This window comes from Antedon bifida, chromosome 10 (genome assembly GCF_963402885.1).
Source record: "Antedon bifida chromosome 10, ecAntBifi1.1, whole genome shotgun sequence".
NCBI lineage: Eukaryota > Metazoa > Echinodermata > Crinoidea > Comatulida > Antedonidae > Antedon > Antedon bifida.
In genome coordinates, this window is record NC_136235.1 from 9067667 (window position 1) to 9091884 (window position 24218).

Consider the following 24218-nt stretch of genomic DNA (forward strand, 5'->3'; position numbering starts at 1 on the left):
AAAATTAATGGTGGGCTTATACCCAAATGCCAAATTTAGATCAAGAATTTATCAAAAGTAGGGGTAGGCTTGGTAATTGTAATAAAACATGCATTAGGTTAAATTAAAGATATATTGTTCCCTAAAACAATAATTTAAAATAGGTCATTTGTGGAAATGTAAATTGTGAACTATTTATTTTGACTATTTTTTTTTTTCTTCACTTCTTACCTGTTCATGATTTCGCCAAAGTTCATGTACCATACGCAAAATATATACTTGAGCTTCAGCACAATCTGCTAATGATTTCAACACTGAGTGAAATCTATTCAAAATTTTTGAAAAAATATAAAAATTAACATTATTTATTAATTTATTTTCTTTCAGAGTTTTATTCTACATCATTAATACCAATTTTTACATTAAAAAATATTATCCCATTAGTTTTTATAGCACCAAACACTTGAGCTGTACTCTCATGGATGTAATTGTGCTAGGCGGAGGTGGATGAAAGTACTTTGGTTAAAGCTTTGCATGGTGAATAACTACCTACCAAGTCTATAGCTTAGGTCTTCCACTCCACTCAGCCTAATTTCCCACCCACCTATAACTTTTTGATATCCACCCCTGTACTTCTCTAGCTAAATCCATGCTTCAAGGAATCTTGCTCATAAATTGTTCTACCACTTGGATGCTGTTCTGTAAGAAATACTTACTTTGCAAGTGCACTGAATGAATGCGAGAATGATTTACTGCCTAAGTGAAACAATGTTTGCACAAAGATGTCAATCTTTACTGGATTAAATCCTGAATCATCTACATGAACAATATAAGTACAATATGTTAAATGGAGAAAAAAAATATTAATAGTATAATATACGAGTTCAAATTTCAAAAAATGGATCATTGCTCATGCAATGTCTGTACACTGGAGCTACGGTTTATAGTCTTTTTCTTAAAGACTTTTTATACCACCAGAACCATGAAGTGAGCCTCAAACCCTTGAAAATATTATGAACCCAGTACATCTTTCGGAAGAGTAGGGGGTTACCCTTGTGTACTGGTCCATTCCACCCCTGTCGTTGTGGACAGACAAGCGGGCGCCATTTGGTCACAGCACTCGACACGAAGGGACCCTTAGGAGAGTAGAAAGTTGTAGCATGTGTCGTCCACACCTGTGTGCAATTCAGCCTAGCAGGCTGCAAGTCGCAGGTTATTCCCCCATTTACATTTATGGTTATGGATTACGGTTCCACTGTCTTAACCGCTTGGCTGCAGCTTAAGCATTGGCTAACACAGTGCTCAAGTAATTGTGGTATATAAACCTTAGAATGCCTAGATAGTGATGAGGAAAGATAAATAAAGATGATTGTGGTGACCCAATACTAGATACTGTCTACCTATATGCATCTATTTTGTTTCATCTTAGCATAAGCAGTGGAATTCAGTAATCTGTATCAGTCACAGGGTACAGGAATGTTCTGCATGGCCGATTTGTATTAATTAACTGAAATGTCAATACTTTTTAGTACTTTATTGAAATAATATGTAAAACAATCTCTAAACCATTAAACTGCTCTAATACAATGTATACATTTATATTCATTCATCTTAAAATTAGTTATATAAAACAAATTAAACATAAACAAATTTGACAAGTTTGACTAATAATGCTGTAAGTGGTGGATTTTTTCTGCTGGTTTTGGTTTTAAAAATAAAATAAAAATAATTACTTTTACATAAAGAATAAACTAACCATCAAATGCATATTCATCTTTGTTTGGATTGGGCGTGTCTTTTAATAACTTGATTACATCTTCAGGTGTAGCTCTCGATTTGAATGCATCGATCAATCTATGAGCCATCATATTGCCTGGTAATTGACCTAAAGACAAAATGTGAATTAGTATCTGCAATCAAATGGACAAGACTTTGCAAAGGTCAACCCAATGTTCTATGTCGGTCAGTCGAACTGTCACTTTATTAATTTCTGCTGCCAAGAAAATGGAATTCAGATAATGATGTATTTAACCAGTTATTTAATCATATGAGAAACAGCCCCTGTTGGGCTTTGTTTTTTAGGTTAAAACATTATCAAACACAAATAACTCATGGGAAACTGAGATACAGTCTGTTTTGTGGAAAAAAAGGATTAGGAAGATTACATGTGTTTAAGTAATTAAGCTAATTGATTGCATAATGTTATAATCTCTTAGATAAGCTATTCTGATTGCATCGTTAAAAACATTTTAACAGCCTGTGTTTTTAAAGCTTGATACGAAAAAAACGTCTACTTTGTAAAATGCTTAATACGGCACCGATTTTTTTCATTCAAAAACTATTTTAATTAACTAGATCAATACAGGGAATTTAAGATACATATACTGACTGAAAAAAGTACAAAAATTGATTTAAAGTTAGTAACAGTACAGATGCATGGCCTTAGACTTTATTGTTAATGGAATCCCTACTGTGTGTATACACATTACACCACAGGGTGCACGAAATGTTAGGCACATAGCGCCTGAATTATTTCCACAACAGACTGTATCTCAGTTTCGTATGTGTTTGGAGGCAATAATATTTTGAAGAAGAGAAGACAAATATTTAGTTCCACGATGTTGAACATTTTGGTTGTTTTATACATCAAATAAAACAAAAAATGTTATTAAACCACAACCAGTACTTACTTGCTCCTTCTAGTTTGTACTTATAAACTGGCTTGGGTTCCTTTGGGATAAGAGAAGAAAAGCTGTCAGGAATATTGTCCAGAATTCGCTGGTGGTACGACAGCCGCATACATTTTTTCAAAACTTCCTTAATAAACTTGGGCTTAGGTAGTTCAGGATCAGAGTTCAAGCAATCAGTCCTGTTAAGATTTATAAAAATATATTTCTAATATTAAAATATTCACAATTCATTTAAACAGAATTTATAACATTTAAAAATGTGTATGGGCTCAGACTAAAGCTGCTTTAATAGCATGTAAACTATACTGAAAAGCAAACTAACTTTGTGCCCTGGCTAGGTGCAAAAAATATAAAGGGTAATTTTGAATAGAGCAATTAAACTAAGCTAACTAATTCACACATACATAAATCAAACTGTAACATTGGTACAAACATGTAAAATCATTTCTGTATTACATTGATGTGAACTTGGTAATAGACCTATAAAGATTACATCAACATAACAGCAGTATCTGCACATATCTTTCTAATGATTCTGTTACATAGCATTTACATTATGTAAAAGCGGGATTATTTAGGGAGATATTCATGCAACATTATTACATATATCTATTGAACAATTATCTGAATTCCTTCTTTTGTGTTATCAGATGGTATGATGTTCTATATATAAAGCAACTGTGTTTTGCAAGAAACCACTTGTCGAGACCGATAGCTGAATAATACTTGCCATTCATCCCAACTCCATCTGAACTGAAAGTTACTAAGATGATGAGCAAACCAGTTAGTAAAACGATCCATAATACTGAGGTTCATGGAGTCAAGACGATCATACATCATCTCAGCTGCTTGAGCAAGCTAATAAACCATTAAAACAATAACCAACAGCAGTGTTTATTAGATATAAAGGGTAAACTTTCAAAATTGACCAATTATAATAACGTATTATACATAAACATCACAGGCACAGAACAAATTCTAAACCGCCTGGTGATATACTTCTACTTAATTTCTTAATTAATTTTAAATGATAAAGATGAGAAAATCTGTGAAAATGAGAAAAAGTTTCCATAACTGAGATTCGAAATCCGGAACCTTCTTCTTAATATGCAGATACTAACCATTAAACCACTGGGGCTGTCATGGTGTTGTTCAAATTTGACTGGATAGCTACTCTTAACACACTTGGCGTGGTATAACGGAAAAGCACTAGTCCCTAAATTGTGTAAACGCACCCTCACATACACACCAACACCAGAGATCAAGAATTTTTCTCATTCTCAGGTTTCCTTATCTTTTTTTATCGTTTCAAATTAATGTATTAAATATATGTATTATAACCAATTTATTGAAAGCACAATTTGTCTTTTATTACATATTTCTACTTAAAAAAAAAAAATTCAGCTTCTAAAAATTATTTAATTTATAATAGAACTAAAGTATATTGATATAGTTTATTTATGCAGCATATAGATCAGGGATAATGGCAAGATTACTTGTTAGATTAGCAGAAAAGGATACAACTTGAGGTAAGGAGCTTGGCTGCAGTTTGCAAAGCTCCAGGAATAAAGAGGTATAGAAGATTTCAATGCGTGGTGAGGCTGGCAACCTGAAGAAATGTGAGAATATAACTTCTACTATCATGTAGTTGAGTGGTACCTTGTGTTTGGCATGAAAGCTCACTAACTGCGCAGCACTACAAAAACAATATGAGAATGAGATTACTGGTAATTGTTGCAAATATGATTTAGTTTTATTTGCATATAATTTATTCTGAAATTAGACTAGTTTACTCAATTGTATAAATTAATGAATTAATTAAATAAAACATATACAAATTCAACTGGAGAAACATCATTTTTTAGTGTTTTTATTCATATATTGACTGTAATTACTGGATCAACTTCCTTTTAATATTAGGTCATAAATATTGTTATAATTTCCTTCAAAATTTCAATTTTGTGTCTGAAATGCAAGATGTACATACCATTCTTTTCTTTCTTTCCAAAAGTTATCTATGATGATTCCCAGGTGATCTTCTACTAAATACCTCTCAACAGAATGTATACCTGGCAATGTGGGAGAGCCCTAATAAAAAGTCAAATACAGTATATTAAGATTATTTTTTCAGAAGAATAGTTTAATTAGTTCATTGTTGCATTAATTCTATTCTTAAATGGTTGAACACCTTTATGTAAATTACTATAGAACAAAACTGTATTCATGGCGTGGCGTGGGGCAGTTTCAATTCTTTTTGTTGTTGAAACAGGCAGTTTGTAATGGCCGTTGGTAGTACTACAAATTTTAAAAAATGAAACCGCCACTAAATGAAGCCTTTCTTTTTTTAATGATTTGTGATTGTTGCTATTTGTTTTGAGTTGAATTTAATAACATTGTTTTGAGACTTGGAAAAAAAATGGTAGCATAGCAAGGTTAACAATACAACATGAATCTGTATGTGAAATTTGTTTACTGGAATTGTGTTGGAAAACTTTTCATAATGAAAAAGATGAGAACATCCAATATTATAAATTTAGATGCAGAAGAAATAATAAAGCTGATCCAAAAATTGGAAAAACAAGTTGCGGAACTTGAGGACTTTCATGAAGCATTTGTAGCATTGATAGAGAAGGATGAGGAATTTGCGTACACTGAAAAGTGGATGGAGGATTTTCAGATGGAAATGTTTCAGGTATTTAATAGTGCTCGACATTAGTTGGAACTCTGAAGATGGCAACCTCGAGGACAAGATACTAGACCGTTCAGATGTTGAGGGTAATATGGACACTAAAAGTAACATTGATAAATCTAGTGTTTTGTTATTAGGTATATTGATATTTCATTTCAAATTTTGAAAATAATATAGGGCCTAGCTTCTAAACATACTAATAATGCAACTAAGCTCTAGTATCTCATTCAGTTTTGCACTGGTGACATTAAAGCCTGTTTTCCTGTCGATCATTAAGTTGCGTTAAGTTGCGTTGACTTGCGTTGAGTTGACAGATTCAACAACTTGACAGGAAAAGGGGGTAAAAACGTTTAAAATTGTTAAAGATGTATTGTCCCTTGAAACACAAAAAAATGAAGGTCAGAATATTCTAAATTAAAATTGGCCATATCAAAGTAATATTAAAGTTATTCACTTTCAGTCGAAAATTCGAGCCAAAAACAACAGGTTTACGTAATTAACAGCTAAATTAATTTGATTACATTTCGTCTGGAAAATCGTCGCGAGCGAAAGTAAACAAAGATTTCAAACCATGATTATACATTATGCATGATGCTAATTAGGATTGTTTACAACTCGTCACGGTTGAGAAGGTGTTTTCACCGAAATCGCGAGGAAGTTTTATGATTATGCATACAGAGTAGCCAAATAAGCGCGTTGCATTATGAGATATGTTTTGATCGAAAACTGTGACTGGAAGTCAAAGTTATTTTTTGAACCAAAAAACGTCTGTATTTCAGTTAAATTATTTTTTTTTCAACTAATTTTTGGTGAAAGTTAATAACTATTATGATACTTCAAAATGACCCACTTTTTTTCGAAATCTTTTATTTTTTATTTTTTTTGAATTTGACAAAGGGACAATACATCTTTAAAATCTTAAATCGTTAAAGTTGAACTCGGTTTAACTTTGATAGTTACGATCGTTTAAACTGACTAATCAAATGGTCCACAAATTACGTCATTGCAGTTTGTGAAAAAATAGGTACGCGCTGACAATTCTTGAATTTTGACAACGCGACGATGTTTTTCACCTTTTTTGTACACTTTTAAGGTCTGATATTTAAAAAAAATAAGTGTAAGTCAAATTAAATTATAATATTAAACCAATTAAATTTATTTTTTGTCTTTAGTGCAAGCCTAGATTAAGATATAAACGAAAGCATGTCCTAGGCTGGGTTGAAGCATCAAAACCCGTAACTTTTTCAATTTTCACGCGGGCCCGGCTGTGCGTGGCCGGCCTTAGTTTTGCAACACTTCACGGCCGCGTGTCCCAGCAACGCTCGAGAGAACCAAGAAACTATGAACGATCGTGTAAAAATGTGTAAATATTAGCGGTCCGACTCGATCATCGTCATTGCTATTTTATTTTCAACTTTAACGATTTTAAAGTACAAATTACGTCAGAGTAGGCCAAAACATCTAATCACTCAACTCCCTGACGCAAAACTACAATTACAATCCAGATATAACATTATTTAATCAAACTTGTTGATACTTTTCGGTTAAGAAATCTTTTGACCATAAAACAATAGCTGGATTTACACATAATTTAAGCATCTTATCCATTGTGTTTTAATAGTGCTGAATGCACAAGAAAAGTCAACAAATAAGCTTTAAGTGTTAGGCCTATTTAAATGAGAGTAAATATATTGTGTAACAATGCGATAATAGCATCATTAACACCTCTTTTTTTAGTGTAAGCAAATTGAAATCTGTTGTTAAAGCAATAGGTCTGTAATCATTAAAAATCATTATTATTTTAAAGATAGGGCAGATTGTGGAAATTTTACAGATAATGGGAATTTTACACCAGTTAAAAAGGAAGGAAAAAATGCTAGAAAGCTGTTTGCAATAGTCTTTTAAAACTCTACAACCTACGTCATCTGGACCTGGAGCTTTATTGGTTTTCACCCTAATGGAGAGAAACATTCACTATTGACTTGTTTCCACCAATTCTTTCCCACCATGCATTGTGCAAAAACGTTTTCTTTTGGGATAGATGCAATAATTTCAATAGAAGACTTACCTCTGGAACATCAGTGTAATCAAACATCCTGTAGACCACTTTAGGGGGCTGATATAAAATGTCTGGCGAGTGTGGAGGCAGGGTAAACTTGGGTAACGTATGCTGAAGGGCCTCTGACATGACGCCATCAAATGCTAGGTAGGGCCTTTGTAGAATTCTTTCCTGCCATTTATCTCGACGCATTTTGTTTACTTGTGCCCAAAGTGAATCAATGTACTAAAGAAAAAAAAGGAAAATGAAATTCAATAGGTCTAAATACCTGGAAAAAAACCCCAAAACCAACTTAGTTAAATGAAATATTGGGAGATTTTAAAAAACCCAAACATAGAGGGTGCTACTTTTTTAGGCATCAGTAGCTATGGTAAACAATGGGGATGACAGGCCCATTGTGTTTTGTGAAAGTTAGACGAGGAGGAAATAAATCATCCGGCTCGGAAATTTGTCAGACCATATTTTGATACACCATTTTAGGACGGTGATTCCAAATATATAAGTGGCAGGGACAAGCCAGATCAGTCACATGTCGCAAAATTTTGAGATAATATACTGTTATGCAGCTAATTATCTGTTTTATAATGGTAAAAAAATTATTGTAATCCGACTTTCACTTACAAAGTTATGTGAAATTTAAAACACGTATGTGTTGGAACTCTTTGGATTATGTTTCGGAGAAATATGCGTTCAAAGTTTATCGACGCGCTGCTGGGCCGTGGTGGCCTTTCCTGAACAGCGAGGCTGAATGAATGCTCTAGCAACGGACAAGAGGACACGGAGAACACGCTTTTATTATTATTGTTCTAGTTATCAGATGTTAATAAAATTCCGGAATTATTTTGTTTTTATATTACTCAGTAACATGCAAAATCTCTGTATATACTGCTCTCGCGTTGTGTCCTGCTTTCTCCTCTGAACCACTGCACACGTGGGTAAAATTTTGAAAGCTACGACATTGTGAGCATGCACAGTCATGAGCTTTCAAGCCATGTGAGCACAATTGGCCAATCACAGCGCCGGATACGGCGTTCGTCGTTAAGAAAAATATAATTTTTATATCACTAAAAGTTATTATCATTGGTAGGATGAAGAACAACTGAAATCATTGTCCAATAGAAATACACCTCTTTAAATTAAAGCTTTATATTCATAGTAAAAAGCCAGATTTCGCTTAGAAAATGGCAGCATAGGAAGGATTCTACAGGCGAAAGATTTACCAAGTTTTCGACATCTTACAAAAACATAGTCTTACAAAATTTATTTTTTTACTTGTTTTAGTTGAAAAATAAAAAAAAATAACAACACAGTATGATTCTAGAATACACAAAGGTTAGATTTAATCGATAAATTATTTTTTATTGTTATATTAATATTTTTTTTGTCAACATGATTTTCCCTATTCTAGGCTGTATCTCAGTTGATATTGAAATTGAAACTTGAATCATGTGATCAAAATATTTATAAATCATTTAGTCATGCAGAATTTGTATTTTACTTTATGCAATTTTGCCAAGTTTGATTTTTTACTTTCACTAACTAACTTTTAGATGTGTTTTTTACCGAATGGGGGCGCTTTTTCAAAATGGCTGCCTATATCATATATCTCGACAACTGCTTACTCTAGAAACTCAATTATGGTCTCAAATTGTTCATAATATACATATTTATTTAGTTTCATCAAATAATTACCAGAAGTACCACTTCTAACCTTTTAACCGTGACCTTGATAATATCTCGATAACTACTCGACGTCTTAGGATTTTCATTTTGGTCTCATATTGTTCATAATATGCATTTTTATATTTGTCTTAAAGGACAACTTGACCGAGGACCATATTTTACAACGTATTAGGGATGTACATATGATTTCAGAACAATCGCGAGATTAAGGATATCGCCGCACGTGCTCACCGTACAGCCGTCAACGTAAATTGCTGTGACGTCACAGGTGTATCGCAAAATCTACTTAATGAGTCCAGATAAGCAAAAGAAACAATAAATATTTATTTTTTACGATTTATTTACAAAGTGTGTTCACTAGAAATTTTCGCGATTTGCCACACTTTGCCAGAAAATTTTGCGATGCACCTAATCAAAATTCTGGCAAATTGACTCAAGTAGCGATTTTTTTTCTACTCCCGATAGTCCATGAACCAAGCATGTATTCTAGTAAGAAAATACATTTCATTCAATTTTATTTCAAACTAAAACTGCAAATACGGCAGAAAAACAAAATCATTTGTTAACATTAATTGTAAACTTCATTACGTGACTTATTTATACCTTTGAAGATACGTAGTTTTTATTGCCTGAATTATTATCAGACTGAGGGTGTAGTTATTTTGATTGGGATTGGCGGAGCAGATTTTAATGTTAAAATTTAATATAGTAATAAAATAGTATATAGTGTGTGGTAATACATTGTAGTATAGTTAATTATTATCAGGCTTATAATTTTTTGAAAAAAATCAGAAATGGCGTATATCATTATTGTGATCAAAAAATTGGTCACAAATGATCATTTTTCTCAAAAACACCATATACAGCCCATATAATATATATATTTGGAATCGGCGTTCTAAAATGGTATATAAAAAAATGGTCTGACAAATTGCCGAGCCGAATAAAATCCATCTTCATTTCCTCCTTGTCTATTTATAATCTAACACAGTAATGAAAAAGCTGAAATGCATATTAATTTCTTAGCTTACATCTTCTTGCTGATGTGGAACATCTAACGACCAGACCCTCAGCATTGCCATGTGATTATGTTTACGCTGACTGAAAAAAAACATCAAAATATGGTAAAATTCATAATTTCTTTTTATTACTGTAACAACTAACATCATTATAATAATTATGTTAAAGAATATGTTTTTTATTCTATAAACATTTGTAATCTTACCCAATATATTTTTCTATTGTGCTTAATATTCTATTAAATTCTTGAGGTTTCTTATCATGAAGTTCATGTGCTGACTGCAAAAACAATGAAATATATCAAACAAATATACTGTAATGAATGTTTAAGTTTAATAGATAGATAATTATTTGTTTTACAATTACATAACGTTCTAGTGTACAGCAAGTTTAAAAATTAATTTTGGTTATATCATCAACACAATATCTGCCGTTTGAATGCAAATGGATCTGGCACTTTTGAACATGACCTTTTAAAAAAGGTCGTGTTCAGATATTGGCTCCTGAGCCCACATACATTTTCAGTATAAATGGAACAAAATAATAGCAATAGTAGCATGCTACATGTTACAAATCAAACAATCAAGGATATACTACTAAGTCCGTAGATTTGTTTCCGGTGGGGTAGTTTTGGTGGTGCATTAATCAGAACATCAGGAAATGATCATCTACTCTTTTTTCAAAGAGTGTACAACACAGTGGCTACCACCAGTTTATCCAACTGTGCTATTTCATGTGACAGTGTAGCCAGCAAAATGGACAAATAGCTTACCCATGGTAGAGATGATAACACAGCATAAACATACCAATCAGTTCGTACTTGTGGAACTTTATCCTCTTTCAACGTGCTTAGAAAAGTCTCATACATACCAATAATGGACGCATGATCGACCACATGGCAGTTGACAAGATCACCCATGAAACGTGTTATGGTATGAGCTCGAATCCAATCACTATTTTTTAGAGTTTCTTTCAGTTTTCGTAACAAATTTTCTACAAACTAACAAAGAAAGAGCAAAAACTAAATAAATCATATACAGTAGAACCTCCGTTTTACGTATCCTAATTTTACGTATGCATAAAATGACTAATGACATCTTCATTTTGATTTCTATTCCCCAGAGAGAAGTTGAAATCGAAACTTTGTTCTAATGAATTGCAAATTTCTTCAAGTTAATCAAAAACATATAGAGGGTGCTATATATTATAGGCAAATCATTGTTTTTCCCATACCCAGTAATACCAGGTATACGCAGTTCAACGACATTTGTTTATACCCGATAGTACCGGGTATACGCAGTGGAAGAGTTAAGGGGATACTTTTCTGTCAAACAAACATATATGGCAATACCAGGCAATGTTTTAATATGTACACTTAACTCCTATTCAGGGTACTGTAAAGCCCAACGTTTTCATGCGCTTTTTATTTTCGCAACTTTCGCGATTGAACAACGATCGCAAAAATAAAGGGCGTGCAAAATTCCTAACAATGTTTTTTACAGTCGATCAGGCCTAGTCTAGGCTTAGTTGGCCAGGCCTAGGCCCTAGCCTAAATATGGAAAAAATAAAATAGTTACGATAAACTTCTAATTATGTATTCTTTGAAAAATTTACGAACCCTGATTATTATTTATATTGTTTGTTCAGGTGTAATTAAAACATTAAAAGAAATTGCAACCGACTGAAAATGCTTGCTAGGCTCTACTCAGCCAAAAAGATATGATAGAAAATGATGAGTTTAATAAAGATGGCATAAGCAAAAGAAAAAAAAAATTGTCATTTGGTAACTGTATAATCTGTGTCTACTAATTATTCAAATTGTTTGGCCAAGAGAGAAATTGAAATTAAGTTCGTTTTTTAGCTTAAATGAATTATTTTTTATTGTGTTTGGTATAGAAAAACAATAATGTCTCCTTAATAGGGATAATCATAATATATAATAATATGGTGAACAATTATAAATCCAATTAGTTTTCTTGGACCCGATCGCCTTTCCTTTATTTTATAATGGGCCTGATCGTCTAATAATATTGGGCCCGAACGTCCACTCAGTTGAGCCCGAATGTCCACAAAGTTGGGCTCGAACGTCCGCACGCGTTGGTACCCTGTTTTTTAAAAAGCCTGATCATCTGACCTTGATCGTCCATGGTCCCATCGTCTGTCAATCGCTTGTGGTGTGTCGCAAATGGCAAAAATACCATCGCCATGCTCTCCAACGCCACAGAGATCTATCCAGCCGACGTCGCGTCCGTTCGTTTTGTAGAAACAACAATAATTTGGTAGAGTACATGTAATTATGGGGGTGTTCAGTATCCTAGAGCCTACTAAACACGTGCGTCACCCACTGTGTAGCCAAAACATTTATTTATTTATATCCCTAAATTGACAATCGCGTATTCTGTAATTTACTCGATGTTATTCAATTGAAGTTTGACGTTCATCACGGAGGCGAAATACATTTGCCAATTTGGTTCAACAAATTACACAAGAAACTCAAATCGAGAAAATAAAAGGTCGCAAAATAGTTGAAAATGTAAAATCGTGAACATTTTGGGCTTTACAGTAATTACTAATTGACATCTGTATCTAACGAATTAATACTGTTACCTCTCTACCACAGTTATAGTTCTTTGTATTTAGCAGGCCAACAAGAGTAGTATAAACTGTAACCTTCTCTGGTAAATCTGATGCACTGCAATAAAAGGTCAAAATTACAAACAAAACACATAATATACAGTTCAGTATTTAGTCCAGCAGCCAAAATGCCTATTTTTTCCATAACCTTGCAATGTTTTCTATATTTTTTTTTTTTATGGATTTTAATTCTCGATACCATCAGAATGAAGATTTTTTACTCTGGATGGCTGTCAGCATCGAGCAATTTGCATAATTAGCATAAACAATAAAATGGCCGCTATTTCCATACAAACATGCTATATCTCTGGAAATACTGGACTAGTGAGATAATTTTGGTGTCGAATTGTTCAAACTTAATTGTTTAAAATTAAGATACAAAGCTGTAAATTGGTATCTAGAGTCAATTCCCACCATATAATGCAAATCTGGCCTCATGGGTGCGTCATGGTCACCTAAAGGTAAGTTACATTTTTTACGCACAGGTGCATATTTTTTAGTATAAGTCAAAATTAAGACATTAATTTTCACACCTTGTTACTTCTCAAAGAACATTGTAGGGTTGTGAAAATGATCGTATAGAAACAACTAATGTATATTGAACAATAGTTTATCGTAGCGGTGTACTACATTCTAGATGATTTTAATTAGGGGGAAAAAGATTACAACTGAAAAATAAGTTCTAAACTCATAGGCAGATTCAAGAAAGGGCCTAGACAACCCTAGTAAATTTTGCAAATGGTTCTTGGGTTAGTAAACACCATTGTCATCGCCTTTAGAATAGAAGCATGGACAATGCAAACAAACAATGTCTTCTTCGCTAATTAAAATCCTATCTAAAGCTAAAAGACCTGCGCATTGGTTATCCTAATTTGGCTGGACATCCGTCGACGAGACAACATTGGGCCCATGGGCCTCAGCTCACGCAGGGAGAGTTTCGGCGGCCTACACTACAAATGATTTAATCCAACATTGGGTTAGCGAATTATAAAAACAACACCTAGGCTAGGACACCAACAAAATATATGTAAAATAAATATATATTCCATGTTAAGACTTAACATAGGCCTTTTAAATAATTACAACAAAATACAACATGTGTAAAGAAAAAGGCCTGACCAGAATTTGGAGGGGAAAAACATGCGAGTCGTGGGAACAGTTTAGAGCTGAGAGAGAGAGTATTAAGTTTCATGTCATGCGACACAAAATCTTAATTACTGTTTTGCAGCCACCCCTCGTACAGATTAAAAAAAAACAAACATGTGAGATGTTGCGGTAAAACAGAGAGTATCGCGTTTCATGCCATGTGACCAAAAAAACTAGGTCTGTATTAATTACAGTCTTCTGTCGGCAGTCTTTTTGAGCGACCAACTAAACGGTCTGATATTATATTTAGAATGAATTTGTTACGATCTTTTTTGATGGCATCGTTTGCTAAATTATTTTTATTAGTTGGCCTAGTAGTTCATTGTGTTAGATCATGTCTCTACGTTTTATATCGTGGGAAATTTATATTCGCCGTTAAGTAGGTAAACATGCACGAAGGCAACGAAAAATATATATGTTTTAGTAATTTACAACTTGATCCTCCGCCAGTCAAAATTAGCACATTCATTTTTACACCTTGCTACTTGACTAAAGAACATCTTTATTAAGGTTACAAACTCCCTACGAAGTTCAGAACGTAGCTCATTGAAAGTTGTTTATTGAGGTTACGAAGCCAAACAATGTAACAAAGCTACTTTGTGGGAAAAGTTCTGTATGTATTTATTAATTAACAGCAGATTGATTAGGGTTACTAGACCAATACTTTCATCACAGTAAATTGTTGGAAAAGGCATGTGCATTCAACTTAAAACATTATGTAGGCGTTTTTAAAGCAGTAAATGTCATTCTTCATATTATTGTGTAGCCTTACATTTAGTTTATACTAAGTACTAACCAAACAGATAATATATCAATGATTTTGTTCTTGTAGTTTGGTACGTCAGCTTCTAGAACACCAGCGAGACCTTCTAAGTTACTCTCCAATGAAGATGTACTCTGTTACAATGATAAAATAAGTTCAGTAATAGTAAATGTAATATGAATGTGTAGCATGAAAGAATTTATCATTTGTTATAATAAAGTGATAGCGATTTGTTTAATAATTTCTTAATCTGAAACAAAGCTGTTATTAATTGCTGCTAACTACAGCAGATTTCGCAAGCAGCAACACTCCTCTTGTTGGGACATGGTTTATGCAACTTGCAAGCAGCAACACTCTTGTTGATGGGGACATGCAATTAGCACAAAACATTCAGTTTATTTTTAAAGATTTGAACTCGTCACCGTGACAAGTTAGGGTTAACCGCTGAAAGGCAACATCCACATAAAATGTGAACAGCGACAATTATTATGCCATCCTATGACATGAATTAAATATGTTTACATTGCTAATTGTACCTATTTACTGATATTAAAGCTTAACAATATTTACAGAGTACACTGTATATGTTATATAGAGTTCTGCGGTGTGATGTCACAACGATAGAGGGCGCTGCATGGTTGCTAGCCAACCAAAAAATCGTTCAACGCTACTATGTTGATAAACTGTATAGATCTGTATTTCTATCAAATTATGTATCTTAGCTTGATTTTTTTTAACTTAAACTGTAGTTGAAGAATAAATAGATCATTAAAAACAAATATTTAATGATCTTTTGAAATCGCCCAATCGTCCCACCAAAAATGGGTTGAATCGTCACAGGACGAATCGTCTCAGGGCCGAATCGTCCCGGATTCGAAAAGCCAACATCATACCAGATCGGTGAGCGGCCGATAAGTGAGTCTTGCAGGCGATGAAAATTTCTCCCGCTCTCACATCATCGCGCCAATGCAAAATTGAGGGCTACAAAATCAGGCAATCGCAAGCTTACTGCAAAATCACTGTGAATGTCAAGGAAGTTAGGTCTGTGACATTGTTACGTCCGTGAGTATATTTTTCCATATTTATAATTCTTTCAGGTATACTATTATTTTATTTTTTTGTTCAAATTAACTGGGATGTTCAGGGACGAAACGACTACAATATGACGACATTTTGACAATGTAAACAATCTCTAGAGTTGAAAGTAGTGACAATTTGACAGATCGGTCAGATTAGAGTTCATTCACGGACAAACATTGACACACACTGACTATTATAAATCATAAAAGGCTGTTTAAATAAGTATATATCAAGTAAGTAATACAGTACGTGTAGTGATTTTAACCCTAAGACTAATACCAAACCTATTGTTGAAATATATGAGTTAAAATGGGGAAGGGGGTGGGGGGAGAATTATGGTCACTCACCATCACTGCCACCCAGCAGGTGAATGTTTTTAAATTGGGTAAGGTCAAGAGATTGTGGTGCGAAAGTGCAGTAGCACTGGGCCACCTAGGGACCATGGACAATTGAGCCGACAGATGATCAGGTCCATCTCAGAGACGATTGGGCCCATTTCTTTATGGGCCCGATCTTCTTAATCGTTGATGGTACGTGGGACCCACTGACTGTGCATCCTGTGTAGCATGCAACAGTCCTGGTTGATATGATTTTATTTATTCTTATGTTCTTTTTTGCTACAAAAAATATATCGTTTAGCAGTTACAGGTAATTTATGGTGGACAAACGAAACATTTAACTCTATAAATGTAGATGCGTGTGTTTTCCGGCAGAGAAAATAAGCTACGATCGTTTTCTGTTTTCTAGTGCACAATGCAGTATCATTTCCGGAAAATTTTACATGCACAAGTACCATTCCGGCCATCTATGGGGTGTCATTCAACAAAATTAAGCAACACTTGTTAAGTGTTTTTAAAACATTATTACAAAGAATTTATATTACGTTTCTATAGTATAACAATTTTTATGACATTCAACGACAAATTTAAATTTCAAGGACTTTCCAGTACTTAAAAAAAGTAATTTATTTTTCCATTCAGACTTTCAAGGAATTTAAGGACACGTACGAACCCTGCAGTAACTGTAATGACTAATGCCTAGGGCTATCATAAAAACAATTTTTGTCAATAACAGCTTTAGTACAATTCACAAATTAAATATTGAATTTATTGAAATCAAATACTTTAAGAAAAAAACGATTTTTACCTTCTCGCCAACCCTTGTGATGAGAGATTCAAGTCTTTCTTCAATTTCATCATGGACAGATTTCCTTCGTTTACTAAATGGCCCTATCGATAAATAAAATACATCAATTACTTTATAAATAAATTATTATTATCATATTCAATCATCACAAGATGAGACACTAGGCAGGGGGAATATGTAAAATTCAATAAAATAAGACGCAACATATTTAACCTTGCAGCCTTTGATTTTCGCGCCACGGCTTTAGCCAGCTATATTCCCAGAGGACTACAGTACAGCTAAAAACTACTGCAACGTTATCCGTGTTTCAGCTTCGTACTGTGATTAAAAAATATGCAATAGGCACGTCTACTTGTTTAACTATTAAATTATTTCAACATTTTCAAAACTTTAAACAGTGGCCTGCCAATCTTTTCAAAAACAATATTCAATAAAACATTTTTAAAATGATTTTCTAAACGAACACATTACAATTCATTGACACTTGTAAAGATAAAATGAAAACACACATTATTTATAAATAATGAGATAAATATTTATATTTACTGTACTTAAAAAATAATAACGATCGAGGTAAAAAAAATGTCAATAGTATTATTAGAAATTCTATATTAATATCATAATTAGCGTTTTCATTAAAAATGTATCTAGGCTAGTGCGTCCCATACAAATTAGCGCGACCAAAATAAAACGCGATCGATATCAAACGCAACTAATATGATAAAAAGCGTATCTAGCGGCGCTCCATATAAAATCGGATGTTGATTTTATCACGACCGATTTCATCTGACACCCGTCTGAATGGTTCAGGGACGATTCGGCCCTGAGACGATTCGGCCCACTTTTGGTGAGACGATTCGGCCCACTTTTGGGCCGAATCGTCTCACTTTGTGGGTCGAAACGTCTCACTTTAGACCAAATTCATATTCATTTTTTTTTGGTATTTATCCAGTTTTTAAAGGTGTTTAACAATCCGTATTTATTGATATTGACAATCTTGATATAATATATATAATAAATTACTAAAAAAACGTAATTTTATATTCAATTTATTACTTCGAAAACCTTGTTTATTTCGTGCATTCGCCAAGCGACCAACAGAGGGCGTAACTTGTTTACATCGTTCGCGTGACTAAAAAATGATCATTTTCGACAATGTTTTCAAAATGTTTGCTTTATTGCATCTTTATCCCTAGTAGTACTACCCCATAGTCTCTCTGAAAATAAAGTTTGGAGAAAAAAGCTTATTTTATGCTTATAAATGCATATCAAAGCCGATAAATTTAAGTGTGCCGAATCGTCCCGGGCCGAATCGTCCCGGGCCGAATCGTCCCAGGGCCGAATCGTCCCGGGCCGAATCGTCTCAGGGCCGAATCGTCCCGTTACCGTTTTAATCGTCTCAGGGCCGAATCGTCCCACTACCAATCGTTTCAGTGCCGAATCCTTTCAGGGCCGAAACGTCCCGCTACCTCTACCACCCTAGCTAGGCTTTAGGCCTAGGGGCCTACCCTCTCTTACTATCTAGCTAACTACCTGGTAAATCAGACGTAAAATGATGACTGATTCTTATAAATTTACTTACCAGCGTCACCATCATCCCCACTATACTTTCTTCTTTTAGCAGACATTTTCTTTAGAATGAAACAACTCAACTTATTTTCTATAAAATCAAAATTTCAACATATCATGCGTGTATGACTGTTGCAGAGAAACAATACGAATTTCTTCACAGCATGGGGAGAGAGAGAGCGGCGTCGATCGCAGTGTTGCCAGCGATAAAATTTAAATTATGCCGTAGCCTGTCTCAAATAATGCCAGATTGGGAAAAATAATGCCAAATCCCCAAAATGTGGCCCTAATTAAAAAAAGTCTGTAAAACCCCAACTGACACAAAGTGGGCCAAAACTTTTATCACATGTCGTTAATTACAAATTTATATTTTTAGTTTTGTGTGTAATAAATATTAATATAATTCCCAATATCTGAGGTGCGAAAATGGTAATTGCAAATGTCACTACTAATTTCAAAACCTGCTACAGCCACGGAAATGTTTGAATTTTTTTGCTGAAATATGTTTGGAAATATCCTAAAAATATATCAATGTCTTCAAGACCTCAGCCCCACCATGGTTGGAAAATTGGGGAAAATAGAGCTGCTCGATGGCCGGAAGCGATATTTCTTTTCGTACATAAGTTGGGGACCCCTTGTGAAACGTCACAAAATAAACATGAATATTCATATAGTCATATCCATAAGGCGTGGTTATGGTTTAGTTATATTTAGGAAGTAAGTATGTACTGTAGTTCGGCTATCTTTCACATGGGGTCCCCAACTTATGTACGAAAAAACAAATCGCCGGCCGGAAATGGCACTTAATTTCAAATGAAATAATTAATATATTTATTAGTGCCTCCAGGATCTCAGCCCACCATGTTCCGAAAATGGCACAATAGGAAAAAAATGTATGGGGCTGAGGTAAGAACATTTGGAAAAATAGAGCTGTTCGATGGCCGGAAATAAAAGTCTCTAGGACCTCGGCCCACCTTGGTCACTGGGGCTGAGGTAAGAACATTTGGAACAAGGCCATACATGGCTGCAGTCGCGTGCTAAACTTAGTGTTTACCGACCACCAACCGACCGACATAGTGAGCTGTAGAGTCGCGTTGCACACGACTAAAATAAGGCTGCTACGATGCAAATGGAACTGAATTTGAAATATGGAAAACAAATTCTCTAGGAGAAAATGTTTTTGGTTATCCGCACTTCGCGGATAACCCCTTGTTATTGTCAGGATCTTTTTTTTTTCTTATCTTTTCTTATTATTCTTTCTTTCCACCAATTTTGCTGTGCGTGTATCTCCCAATCTTCTCAACATAACATTGTATAACAATATCAGAAGATTAAACCTGTATCTGAAGATGTCGTAATAAGGTTTTCGGTGCTGTCCAAGTTGCGCAGCGTAAAATACGCAGGATTATACAATTTTTAAAAATTTATCTTAAATTCAGAACCAAAAGAATGATAATTCATATCAAGGGTCAAATTTCTATGGCGAAAGCCACAGAAAAATAAAAGATGTTATCGTGTGCTCTACCCGCCCTAACACTAAGGCCAATTGAAGCCAAATGTGCTCCTTCATTTTTTAGTATTCTTGGGCGGGCTTCTTTTCCAGATGGACTTCTTTTCGAGATTACTTTCAAACTAAATGAGGGGATCTGCTAGGTTCCTGCCCGGAGAAATTGTTTTTTTACAAGATTTGAATAATCTTCTAATGTAAAGATCATCAACATTCAACAGTGTGGCGTGTTGACCGCAATGACTAACAATACCATCTTCCCCATACACCTGCACCAACTCATTTGCATAATAACGCACGGCATACCAACTGTTCAATATTTGTATAGGGGTAGCAATCAATGGGTTGGTTGGATGGCCAGGCTTGTTCAGGCTGCTATTGTTCATCATTTAATTCATTGTATCAGTTGTTTTGATTTCTCATTATCAATTATTCACTTAATTCAATATCATTTATTCATGCTCAAACACAGTAAAATGTAGTACATGGTTTGAAATCCTTTTCGTTTGTTCAAAGTTAAAAATTCACAACAAATTGTGAAAATTATTTATTACAATAATGTATATGTATTTAAATAAATAAATAAATAGAGAGAATACACTGGCCAGGCCAGGAATCGGCATCTTTACACATTTCTATTTATTTGTTCCTAATTTTCTGACTTAACTTAGGTGTTCTTAAAATTGAGGGCGCCAAACATAAAATTTACGAGATCGGAAAGAGGCAGGTAGCCAAAAAAAAAAATGATGGTGTGCTCCCTTGCCTCTAGCACGGTAAGGCTCTCTCACAGCCTTGGGGGTACCACACATCAGATGCTTTGATGTTATTGCCTCATGATGTGTGGTGGAAAGGGGGACGTTTAAATCTGTGAACCCCAAACACAGAAGCTCGCATAGCTTTAACTCTTTTCCACCGACCGGCATGGGGTTTGAACCCACGATAATCGTGTTCCACGACGCTCTACCGACTGAGCTATCCGGCCCTCTGGTTCATTGCAACGTTAAAACTAGATTCGTTTCCTCAAGATTACGTCATGAACATGCAAATTTATGACGTAACGATTAGAATGACGTATGAAGCTCGTATAAGACTATACTATTGTCACCTTTCATTACTCGTGTACATTGTGGCATAACGGGTAGTGCTCTAGTAACTATCGTTTGGATTGGATTCTCCCAGCTCTACCAGCTGGGGTTCGAACCTCTACGGATTTTTTTTTGTTGAAATAAATATAAAATGTTTTTCTTTATTTTGAAAGAGAGATATTTAGAGAGTCAAGTTAATTTAGGATAATATAATTTAAAAGATTAACAACATCAAAATTCAACAGTGTGGCGTGTTGACCGCCGCGAATGACAAACAATTTAATGTAAGAAAAAATGGAATTATAACTCTCTTCGTTACGTGTTTAGAAAAGAATTTATATCTCATCGTTGGTATGTCGGCGTTGTTATGCAAATGAGTTTGTACAGGTGTAGTGGGAAAGATGATATTGTTAATCATTCGCGGCCAACACGCCACACTGTTAAATTTAGATTTTTGTGCTAAACATAACATTTACAACATCAAAAATCGGGTGGCGAAAGCCACAGAAAAATAAAATATGTTATGGTGTGCTCTCCCTGCCTCAGCACTAAGGCCAAGTGAAGCCAAATGTTTTCCTCCAATTTGTGTACTCTTGGGTGGGATTCTTTTCCAGATGGACTTCTTTTCGAGATTACTAAATGAGGGGATCTGCTAGGTTCCCGCCCTGAGAAATCGTTTTTTTTTTTACATGATTTGAATAATCTTCTAATGTAAAGATAACAACATCACAATTCAAAAATGTGGCGTGTTCACCGCAATGACTAACAATACCATCTTCCCCACTACACCTGCACCAACTCATTTGCATAATAACGCACGGCATACCAACTGTTCAATATTTGTATAGGGGTAGCAATTAATGGGTTGGTTGGATGGCCAGGCTTGTTCAGGCTGCTATTGTTCATCATTTAATTCATTGTATCAGTTGTTTTGATTTCTCATTATCAATTATTCACTTAATTCAATATCATTTATTCATGCTCAAACACAGTAAAATGTAGTACATGGTTTGAAATCCTTTTCGTTTGTTCAAAGTTAAAAATTCACAACAAATTGTGAAAATTATTTATTACAATAATGCATATGTATTTAAATAAATAAATAAATAGAGAGAATACACTGGCCAGGCCAGGCATCGGCATCTTTACACATTTCTATTTATTTGTTCCTAATTTTCTGACATAACTTAGGTGTTCTTAAAATTGAGGGCGCCAAACATAAAATTTACGAGATCGGAAAGAGGCAGGTAGCCAAAAAAAAAAATGATGGTGTGCTCCCTTGCCTCTAGCACGGTAAGGCTCTCTCACAGCCTTGGGGGTACCACACATCAGATGCTTTGATGTTATTGCCTCATGATGTGTGGTGGAAAGGGGACGTTTAAATCTGTGAACCCCAAACACAGAAGCTCGCATAGCTTTAACTCTTTTCCACCGACCGGCATGGGGTTTGAACCCACGATAATCGTGTTCCACGACGCTCTACCGACTGAGCTATCCGGCCCTCTGGTTCATAGCAACGTTAAAACTAGATTCGTTTCCTCAAGATTACGTCATGAACATGCAAATTTATGACGTAACGATTAGAATGACGTATGAAGCTCGTATAAGACTATACTATTGTCACCTTTCATTACTCGTGTACATTGTGGCATAACGGGTAGTGCTCTAGAAACTATCGTTTGGATTGGATTCTCCCAGCTCTACCAGCTGGGGTTCGAACCTCTACGGATTTTTTTTTTTGAAATAAATATAAAATGTTTTTCTTTTATTTTGAAAGAGAGATATTTAGAGAGTCAAGTTAATTTAGGATAATATAATTTAAAAGATTAACAACATCAAAATTCAACAGTGTGGCGTGTTGACCGCCGCGAATGACTAACAATTTAATGTAAGAAAAAATGGAATTATAACTCTCTTCGTTACGTGTTTAGAAAAGAATTTATATCTCATCGTTGGTATGTCGGCGTTGTTATGCAAATGAGTTTGTACAGGTGTAGTGGGAAAGATGATATTGTTAATCATTCGCGGCCAACACGCCACACTGTTAAATTTAGATTTTTGTGCTAAACATAACATTTACAACATCAAAAATTGGGTGGCGAAAGCCACAGAAAAATAAAATATGTTATGGTGTGCTCTCCCTGCCTCAGCACTAAGGCCAAGTGAAGCCAAATGTTTTCCTCCAATTTGTGTACTCTTGGGTGGGATTCTTTTCCAGATGGACTTCTTTTCGAGATTACTAAATGAGGGGATCTGCTAGGTTCCCGCCCTGAGAAATCGTTTTTTTTTTACATGATTTGAATAATCTTCTAATGTAAAGATAACAACATCACAATTCAACAATGTGGCGTGTTCACCGCAATGACTAACAATACCATCTTCCCCACTACACCTGCACCAACTCATTTGCATGATAACGCACGGCATATCAACTGTTCAATATTTGTATAGGGGTAGCAATTAATGGGTTGGTTGGATGGCCAGGCTTGTTCAGGCTGCTATTGTTCATCATTTAATTCATTGTATCAGTTGTTTTGATTTCTCATTATCAATTATTCACTTAATTCAATATCATTTATTCATGCTCAAACACAGTAAAATGTAGTACATTGTTTGAAATCCTTTTCGTTTGTTCAAAGTTAAAAATTCACAACAAATTGTGAAAATTATTTATTACAATAATGCATATGTATTTAAATAAATAAATAAATAGAGAGAATACACTGGCCAGGCCAGGCATCGGCATCTTTACACATTTCTATTTATTTGTTCCTAATTTTCTGACATAACTTAGGTGTTCTTAAAATTGAGGGCGCCAAACATAAAATTTACGAGATCGGAAAGAGGCAGGTAGCCAAAAAAAAAATGATGGTGTGCTCCCTTGCCTCTAGCACGGTAAGGCCCTCTCACAGCCTTGGGGGTACCACACATCAGATGCTTTGATGTTATTGCCTCATGATGTGTGGTGGAAAGGGGGACGTTTAAATCTGTGAACCCCAAACACAGAAGCTCGCATAGCTTTAACTCTTTTCCACATCCACATGGGGTTTGAACCCACGATAATCGTGTTCCACGACGCTCTACCGACTGAGCTATCCGGCCCTCTGGTTTATCGCAAGGTTAAAACTAGATTCGTTTCCTCAAGATTACGTCATGAACATGCAAATT

The 24218-nt window shown here is 34.7% G+C and overlaps 2 protein-coding genes across 2 annotated transcripts in view; one reads left to right on the top strand and one right to left on the bottom strand.

Annotated features, from left to right (window-relative positions):
- The window catches only part of LOC144853800 (nuclear cap-binding protein subunit 1-B-like), a 30496-nt gene extending 11886 nt beyond the window's left edge, over positions 1 to 18610 (bottom strand). The window contains exons 1-15 of the mRNA XM_078711636.1: positions 18472 to 18610; positions 16890 to 16972; positions 14697 to 14797; positions 12728 to 12812; positions 10893 to 11120; positions 10326 to 10399; positions 10132 to 10201; positions 7427 to 7642; positions 4657 to 4757; positions 4191 to 4365; positions 3400 to 3527; positions 2670 to 2848; positions 1736 to 1864; positions 696 to 795; positions 211 to 304 (exon numbers count right to left, since the gene is read on the bottom strand). Coding sequence (XP_078567762.1) covers positions 211 to 304; positions 696 to 795; positions 1736 to 1864; positions 2670 to 2848; positions 3400 to 3527; positions 4191 to 4365; positions 4657 to 4757; positions 7427 to 7642; positions 10132 to 10201; positions 10326 to 10399; positions 10893 to 11120; positions 12728 to 12812; positions 14697 to 14797; positions 16890 to 16972; positions 18472 to 18517 — 1809 coding nt within the window. The 5' untranslated portion in view covers positions 18518 to 18610. The remainder of the gene's footprint in view (positions 1 to 210; positions 305 to 695; positions 796 to 1735; positions 1865 to 2669; positions 2849 to 3399; positions 3528 to 4190; positions 4366 to 4656; positions 4758 to 7426; positions 7643 to 10131; positions 10202 to 10325; positions 10400 to 10892; positions 11121 to 12727; positions 12813 to 14696; positions 14798 to 16889; positions 16973 to 18471) is intronic.
- Positions 1 to 24218, top strand: part of LOC144853804 (peroxisomal carnitine O-octanoyltransferase-like) — a 159707-nt gene that overhangs the window by 80755 nt on the left and 54734 nt on the right. The gene's annotated exons all lie outside the window — the stretch shown is intronic.